Raw genomic sequence first — 9,071 nt, 5'->3', positions numbered from 1 at the left:
CCCTATTAAAAAAAATCTGAAAACCTTGCCCAATTTCCTTATTTTTAGGCACCCAAATCCCTACTTTATCTTTCTTAAAAGCCAGCCCATAATTCCCTAAGAAATAGGCTCGAATCTTCCTTTTTTTTCCGACCTTTTAGAAACCAAAAATAAATAAAACTATAGCAAAAAAAAGCAAGAAACATTCCTATCTTGAGTAACTAAACAATCCCCGATTTATTTTCCTAAACCATCTAATCTTGCTGTTTTTTTCCCTTCCCTATTTGCCGTTTATTCAAGGACTTAATAGCAGCCTTCCAATCCCAAAACGCTACAGATTTTCACCCTAATTTTCAGCCATTTGATTACCCAAAACCGATTCGCCTTCTTTAATCCATCTTGACATAATTACCCAGTTCTTGAAGATAGCCAATGACCCTAGTCCTTTAAACCACTTCCTTTCTTTTTCGTTAACCAACTTAACCTCCCATGGATCTACTTTTTGTCCCGCCCTTCTTTGGAGGTGGACATTGCGAAGCTGAGTGCTTGGAATGGATTGATGCAAGTGAGAACTATAGAGAGGAATATAGGCCAACGAAAGTGAGACAATTAAGTGTGCCAGAACGACAGTAGCCCTTCATGCTAAATCTATGTTGAAAAGGATAGAAAGTGAGCGATATAGATTGGGATATCCACCCTTCAGCTATTGGTATGAAATTCGCGATCCCTTTTATCAAAAAATTTGCACCAATTACATATCAAGAGTTTTTGAAGATCCAAGCTATAATCAGGCGAGAGAAAGCCTTAAGAAGTACGTCAATTCTACAATCAAGATTCAGAGTTGGTGGCGTCAAAAGATAGCCCAAGTTGATTATTTGTGCACAAAGTATGCCGCCAAGAAGAAACTTCTTCGCCCTTTCTCTCTCCTTTCCCTTCTTTCTCTCTTGCCTTCTCTTTGTAGCTACCACACAAAGAGCCTTTGCGCCAGGAGAAAAATGCCTCTTTTGCCCTTCTATATCTTAGATTTCACAAAACCTAAAAAACATATGTTTCTAATTTTGCTTCCCACAAAACTATGGGAAACAAAGCACCTTCCCAACGATATCAACAATTATGAGCCATTAAGTATTGGACTTTTTATTGAAATTCTATATAGCTAATTGCTGTAATTTGGAGTTAGTGATTCCTCCCAAGCGTTGAGCGATTCCGACTTGCTAGCATATACCCAAGGTCGAGGGATTCCCCTACAAACTAGTGGAGCGATGCATGTTTATATCTTTCGTATTATTCTTTCTTTGTTGAGATTTTTATTTTCTTTTTGTGTGTTTTATTTGCGGGTTAAGACATGCATTAATGTCCTTTTAATTCATGAGTCTTAGGGACTCCAATAAAGAAAATTGGGACTGTCCAAAACACGGACATAGATGAAAACTCGGTCACAATAAAAGATGGTCGATTCCGGGGAATCAATTAGAGAGATGCTAAAGTTTTTTTTAACTTGGGTGAATTAAAAGAGTTTTGATTGAGTAGTGACTTCAGCAAGGTAAAAGGGAATCATGGGAAAGTTTAAAAAAGACTTCAAAGACTTGTTAATCAGAAAAAGATATGTGGGCCTCTCTCATAATTGTAGAGAGAGAAGGAAAAGGGGGGAGGGAGGGAAATGAACACATGTATCTAATTTTAAAGAAGAGGAAGTGTCCACTTTTTCAGGGAGCTAGAGTCCAATGAATGTCTCATGGCCTAATGACATCATTCATGCTCCTTTATTTTTATTTTTCACCAGTGTTGGCACTACCATATTTGATAATTGCACTAACTTACCTTGTCTTTTACTATTTAACCAGCTGTCAGAGGTTATCACAATTTTCAAAAATGCTCTCATAAGCAAACCAAGAAAGAAAAGACAAGGTGAGTTAGTGTTATTATCAAAATATTGTAGTGAGAATATTAATCGTATTTTTTATTCAGTTGGTGATGAGAGTTGGTTATCCTCTTATTTATTTGTTTTAGTGTATGTTTTCTTGGATCAATAAATTAAGAAGATTATTGAAGATTATTAAATCAAAGTATAAGATGCTAATGAAGATAGAAAATGTGAAGGGCCCCAATTCAGATAAGGAATGTGAGCATGTGATACCGACAACATTGCAACAATAAAGATTCCACCACCAATTTTTAAAGCTTTTGTAAGAAACTAGGCTAACACTTATCCTCAAATCCCAATCCCACCATTATTGGCTCTACCCCAAGGAAGCGATCTACATGAATATATTGATACTTTAAAATTGTAAAATGCACACTGTCCCTTATTTTTCTTGGTGCAAGATCTCTCTCTGTCTCTTTCTCCACATAATGCATGTAAAGAGCTATTTGATAAGGACGACCAGACAGATTTTTCCTTGCTTTTATTTTTTTTTCGCATCACCCTCTCTCTCACTCATTGGTTATGGGCCTGGAATGGAAAAGAGAGATTTTATATGATGTATAAACCAGCATTTTTCAAAAAGTAAGGTACGACCTACACCATAGGATGATCCAAACCATCCATTTGTTCGGCCACAACAAAAATAGGTTGTACCACATAATCATTTTTATAGGATGATCCTAACCTTCCAATCTACAGAAGTTTCCATATTGTGCCGTCCCTCTATAGATCGGAGGGTTAGGATCATCCTATGGAAATGATTTTCAAGGCACAACCTATTTATGTTGTGGTCTAACAAATGGACTGTTTGGATCATCCAATGGTGTGGGCTGTACCGTATTTTGTAAAAACCACCACATATTATATAAATTCTTTTGAAAACAACGTCAGACCTGTCTTTCCTCCTAAATTGAGGTACGAAACTTATATTTTATTCATTTTGAGGACTGCTAGCAAAACTGATTAGTTAAAACACGGGATGATCCTCTATCGTGACGTGCGGGAAAAAAAACAAGAAGAAGAAAAAGAGCTCAAATCCCAATCAAACACTAAATAAAGCACTGAAAATGAATAAAGCAGTGGTCATTTTCACTTTTGTCTTTATTTTCAGAAGGGAGTTCCACTCAGGTGGTATTACTATAGCCTTAGCTCAAACTCATGATAATGTAACAATGATGGCTGAGACCATTGAGGTGCCCATCCATTTAGGTTCGGTTCGGTTCTTTGGGTTAGACCCGACCCATGTCCACCCCTAGCATTTAGCCACTACTGTCCTATATGACTGAACAACTGTACAGCAAGGTACCCTACACCATATAAAATCTCTTTAAATAGTCTAATAAAAGTATAAATCTATGCTTGTGACAACTGGTCATTAACATATAGAATTCTTGGGTGCATGTGATGTAACTTGGCAGGTTCATCTGTGCCTGTTTGATGATTTTCTGGTGCACTGTAAGGCTCTATGTCTTTTGAGCAATATAATAACTGGGTTCCATTTTTATAATCATTTTCTTTTATGGGAGATGCCTTGGATTGCATTGTCATATGGACTGGGATTTCTTTGGCCTGGCTTGAACTCAATAAAATATTTTGGTTGGCTGTGAAGAAAATCTCCACTTGGGTTTTCCATTTTTCAATCTAAAGAGAATTTCAAGAGTGTTTCCCTTGGTTAGGTTTTAGGAATCTCTGCCTATAGGGAATTCCCTCAACAAATGGAAATTTTTAGGTGAGGAGATTTTTCTTCTTTGTCTCTATTTTATTTGCCTGTTCATGATATTATGTTTGCTTTTCTCTTCTCCGTGAATTTTGGGTAATGTAAATTTCTTCTTGGGTTTTCAATTTATCTACTTTCATTCCATGTTTTGCTACTTTATGTTTTCTGTACATAATAAGGCTGTTGTTTGATGGTAGAGTACTTTAGAACCTATCTTACTGAACTGAACTTCATAAGATCTGTTGACAGCTTCTCTGGGTACCAGTTTATAGAGATAGGATTTCATACTATTATGGGGACAAGTTTATAAAGATGTGATTTGGATTATCTCATACATTTTTAAACTTTTTCAGAGCAGGGTAGCAAGATTTTTGAGTATTAGATAAGCATTTCAATGCTTCTGTTAAATTTATAAAGATAAAAAACTGCTTCCCACTGCAGTGTATCATCCTAATTATTTGATTTCTCTCCACCTTTGGCACCTCTATCTGCTCTAGTTTGTTGTCTCTTTATCAGTACACAATTTCTTTTCATGTGAGAAATCTGCTTTATGTTGTAGTTCAGGAACTTCCAGACTATTAGAAGGTGGGTTTTAGTTATGGAAATCCTGTTAGAAAAGTAAAAGACAGTTTATGGGACAGGTGCCAATCTTGTTGAATTTCCAGCTAAACGACATCGAATTATGGAAAGTTACAAAAGATAGAACACCCACCCCTTTGCAACTTCACTTACTAGTCTTGTTTTCAGTATCTCATGCACCAATTTTCTCTCTCATTTGATAATTCTAAGCCTCCAATATTTGGCATTTAAATGGGTGGTTAAAATATAAAAAACAGTGGCCTATATTCGTTAAGAAAGCCTAGACAAATCAATGACTTAGAATCATCTGATGAATCTGATTTGAGAATACTGGGTGTTTCTACTTTACTTTGAACAGGAAGCTCGGCTAGTGGTTCGAGAGATTTCGTTAATCCGTTTTATATTCGCTTTTTTTGAATGATAATATACAAAATATGAGAATGGATTTTTTTGTAATCCCTCCATATGGGATTTAATCCATGTTTTATTCTCCCTTTTGTCTGTATATTTACTGCAGTTAAAGTATTTGTTGGTGATCGTTGAGGTGTTAATGAAAAACTCAAATCTCTGTTCTCAAGTTGTATCTGCACTTTCGGCTTCACATAAAAGTTCTTAAGCACCTCAGTTTCTGTTTTTATCTGGCAGTTTTCTTGTCTCCTCAGCATGTTCTCTCACAGATCATATAGCTTCCACAAAGTGGTTGGCTATACACTTTAATAAAGTGTTTTAAGTAAAATTCATTGATGAGAATAGACTTATGTACAAAATTTACTTTTTCCTTCTCTTATTCCTAGAAGCGCTAATGATTTGGCTGATCGTCTTGCTTAGGCCCTTTTTGTTTTGTATTTTGAGAATTGATTTCGAGTCAAAACAGATTATTAGACTCAGAATAAGGTCAATCGGATCTCAAAATCCAAAACAAACAGGGCCTAAATCAGGCGCTACCAGAGACTCCTTATTTTCTAGGAAATCGTTACCCTCTGATGTGCATTTGTAATTCTTATTAATTTACGTTACTTTCGTCAAAAATTCACAGTAGTAGTATTGTACACTTTACCTCAACTAGTTGGACCGCTTGGTTTACCATGATATGAGGGGATATTTCTGGCATTTGTACCAAGAACTTATATTATTTGGGAGGCCTTCTTTTTAGAGATATGTGAAACAGTTTTATTTTCAAGTTCTGAGAGTGATAGAGGATAGAAAATAAAAAACTTGGAACCCTAATCTCATAGGTAGAGAAAAATCTTATCATCTCTTGTGTGGATATAAGAACACTGAAGAACACTGAAGAACCATGTAACTCTTGGTGTCCTGTGTTTCTTCTTTATTTTCTTTACTGTTTTCATGATTTTATTTGGCTTCATATTCATACTTCATAGTATACTAATAGTAAGCCCCTTTCAACCCAATGAAATATAGATACTGGATTGATAAAGTTGGGTACTTAGATGTTACTAAACCAGATGTAACTTCTCTTGGAAATCTCATCCAAATATTTTTTTACTTTGTAGATCTCTGTGTTGATGTCCTCCTTTGTACATCCCTATCACACTCTTCTATAGCCTCTCCTCCTTTCAGTGAAGAGTGTTGTGGTCTTCTCTTTAAATTAAGAGTCTGAAAACTTTGACCTTATCCAAACACACTGCTATGGTGGAAATCTAATTGCATAAAACAGTCTGATGAGTGTACAGATTGCAATGCATGGAGATTAATTTTACCCTAGTCCAAGAAGGATTGAATGTTCTTTAGTCTGATGACTATAAAATATCCCTATCTTTCAAAAATGATAAAAATACCCTCACCTTGCATTCACCCATTCCTCATAGGCATTAGGGATATTTTGATCAGTTTTATGAGATAAGGATATTTTGTTAATTTTATGAGATGAGGGTATTTTGGTCATTTTACATTGGATAGGTATTTTGGTCATTTTCCATCAGACAAGGGAATTTCACTATTTTCTACGAGATAGGAGTATTTTGATCATTTTCTATGAGATAGGGATTGCTCCAGTTATGAGTGACATGGATCCAATAGGACATCCTACCCGTTGGGCTCTTGCATGGGCAACCTTCATTTTATCATTCATCTAGATAATTTATTCTTTGATTGTACAACATGGAACAAACAATGGACAAAAATAATTCCAAAATAGAAAACCAAGTTGAGACAACCTATCCATGATAATAATACACAATCCAGGACAAGGTCTTATCCAAGGTTAGATTATTCCTTAATCAAACAGCCCCTTTAAGATTATGATTTCCCCATATTCCTAAATAGTGTTTCTAGTTTCTGTTTTTCTCATTTCTTACTTCAATAAATGGAACTTTGGGGGAGAAGTTGGAGTTCTAGCAATGCAAGCATAATTTTAATTTTCTAATCCCCTATATGAAATCAGTACCATCATCTACCATTATATACAGATTCCCCAGATTGAAGAAAGCTTATGCTACTTGTAAGCCCTTAGTATATAAACATGTGGTTGAACTACCTTGAACATATTTAAGAATTAAAGGCTTAGGGAAATAATATAAATTGATGTGTTCTTTTAGTATCAACATCTAACCAATCAAATGATAATTAAAAATTCTGAACTATAATGTCCGAGAACAATTTTTTTTTTCAGCCTGTTGCAAATGCTTCACTCCTGATATGAGCTTTTGTTATGAGTTCTGATAACAATCCCATTCATTGCAGTTTGTATTTGTATCTTTTCACTTTGGCACTTGATTTGGAGATTGTATCTTTTTTCTTTCTTTTTTAACTAAATGGAAATAGACCTCCTCTTACTAAATGTGAATAACATTTCATCAAGATTTCCATCCCAATTTTGATTAGCAAATCCCCAAACCTTAGTAAATCAAAAGATGTCACTGTACATGGTTGAGGGCTGAGATTGTTGAGAACAACAAAAATCAATAGAATGACAAAATTTTGTTCAAGTTTTAGAGTAAAAGGTATGGAAAATTTCTCCAAGATGGGCTACAAATTATACTGTAAATTAATTAAATATGGAGAATTCTGCCCTTGAATGATGCCATTTTTATACGTAAATGATTCATTAATTGTTCCTATGGTTTTATACTCATCTGAAGGTGTAACTCACTACTCAATAGGACCTTACACACTCATGGGTAGAAAGTGACAATTATCATGATGCATCTGCCCTAGGCCATCAGTTTAATCAAATTTGACAAGTTTGAATTTTATCATGTGCAATGTTTTAACATTTGACAGGTTTTTTTTTTTATGGCACATTTGACAGGTTCTTGTCTTTCTAGAGAAGAAACGAAGTATCTGATTAGCATTCAAGATACATAATCGGGTAGCCAAAGAGCCAAGCTTGTGAAATTCTGAGCTTTCTCTTGAAGAGAACAACAAAGAAGATCTCAACTGATTTTAATCAATTAACAGAGTTTATGGAGAGGCTTCCAAAGCAGTTTGACAAAGAATCCATGAAGATGGCCATGCTAAAGCATGAAGAAACTTTCAAAGAACAGGTAGCCCGATATGCAGTCTCTCCTATTTTTCTTCTAATTTTCAGAACTATTGTTCGAATCTCGAGTGTTCTAAGCTCTGAGGCCATAGTATGTGCCTGCAAAATCTAATCAAAATCCTAAGAGTTGTGCTCATATGTTTGATTCAGGTTTATGAGCTTCATAGGTTGTATCGAATTCAGAAAATGTTAATGAATGACATGAAAGGCTTCGAGCTGAAGAGATCACCGATATCTTCACGGCCCCATGATTGTGATTCTGAGAGATGGAATTCAGAAAATGAGACGAGCTTGCAACGAGAAAAGTACCTTTACAAAGACCAGCAACACACACAAAGGACTATTGACCTGGAGCGCCCTGCAGAAGACTACATTGAAGATGATGGTGGAGATGTAATGCTACAGAGTGCACAAGAAACTGATATTGAACTGAGATTAGGTTGGGGATGCAGCCAAATGAAGAAGGAAGAAACATTGCTCACTTCGGACTCTAGACCAAGCTTTTCTTCTTCTACTACGAGTAACAGAACTTCTCAGAAGAGGAATACAAGGGACAAATTAACAGGAAATGATTGGCGCCTCATTCAGATACCTGACATCAACATAAGTTTCCAAAGCGAAAAGAAGAATGCTTTTGCGATAGAAGAACAATTCAGACAAGAAAGACTAAATCAACCACCTTGGTTATTCCATGTTCTGAGTTTGAACATGACATAGTTCTTTTGGTATTGCAAAGTCTATCCCTTCATTGTTAAAATTCACTTCCACCTCACACAAATTCCCGTTTCACATTCAATTTTTTGATGTGTACGTCTCAGTGAAATGAAGTGCTCATTACAAAGGATTATGGTGTTTTAATCAAACTACTATGCACATCATTTTAATTTTACACAAGTAATACGCACATCACTTCAATCAAATTTTAAGCTTAGTAACTCAAGTACAAACTGATCTCTGTTTTACCCTGCGAACCATTATGCTAATTGTAGCTAACAAGAATTATTCAAATAAAGGAATATAAGATGACTCCCTGCAATTCAGTAACTTTCTACAATACCCATCCAAGCGTCCCTGTGTAAACACATGAATCCTCCATGCAATCATGCCAAACATTGGTAACTTTACACCCCACCCTCCATTTGACCAACCTTTTCCTCATGGTTGAAAGAGAGAATACTGTTCATCAAACTTTTTTTTTTTTTTGGGAAATTGACAAATTTCATTAATATTTAGAAAGCATTCGAGACCAGGAGTCCCAGGCTGCAATACAAGATATTAACATGTTTTTGGCGTGGGCATACCCAAGACCAATTCAAAGATAACCAAAAAATTGAAGTACAAAAATTCCTTTCAACTATTCCATAGTATTC

General features: G+C 35.5%; 1 protein-coding gene across 3 annotated transcripts; it reads left to right on the top strand.

Moving 5' to 3' along the window:
* The first annotated feature begins 3,082 nt into the window (after positions 1–3,082).
* LOC143851022 (uncharacterized) lies at positions 3,083–8,595 on the top strand. Of its 3 annotated transcripts, XM_077360344.1 has the most exons (4): positions 3,083–3,205; positions 3,322–3,632; positions 7,471–7,705; positions 7,852–8,595. In XM_077360344.1, the coding sequence occupies exons 3-4, from the start codon at positions 7,625–7,627 to the stop codon at positions 8,416–8,418; spliced, it is 648 nt and encodes a 215-aa protein (XP_077216459.1). In that variant the 5' UTR covers positions 3,083–3,205; positions 3,322–3,632; positions 7,471–7,624; the 3' UTR covers positions 8,419–8,595. The 3 variants fall into 3 exon arrangements, with proteins under 3 accessions (XP_077216459.1, XP_077216458.1, XP_077216460.1); XM_077360343.1 differs by lacking the exon at positions 3,083–3,205 and having other exon boundaries at positions 3,258–3,632; XM_077360345.1 differs by lacking the exon at positions 3,083–3,205 and having other exon boundaries at positions 3,304–3,358.
* The last annotated feature ends 476 nt before the right edge of the window (positions 8,596–9,071 follow it).

Source organism: Tasmannia lanceolata, unplaced genomic scaffold (assembly GCF_043159265.1).
Source record: "Tasmannia lanceolata isolate RefF3 unplaced genomic scaffold, GAP_Taslan_0.1 ptg000018l, whole genome shotgun sequence".
Lineage (NCBI taxonomy): Eukaryota > Viridiplantae > Streptophyta > Magnoliopsida > Canellales > Winteraceae > Tasmannia > Tasmannia lanceolata.
The sequence above is the reverse complement of the archived record's forward strand: the minus strand, read 5'-3'. Positions and strand labels throughout refer to the sequence as shown.

Excerpts from the sequence above, each read along its gene's own strand:
- LOC143851022 (XM_077360344.1), top strand. The coding sequence starts at position 7,625 with ATGGAGAGGCTTCCAAAGCAGTTTGACAAAGAATCCATGAAGATGGCC. Across the intron at positions 7,706-7,851 it reads AAGAAACTTTCAAAGAACAG|GTTTATGAGCTTCATAGGTT; the intron begins GTAGCCCGATAT and ends TGTTTGATTCAG.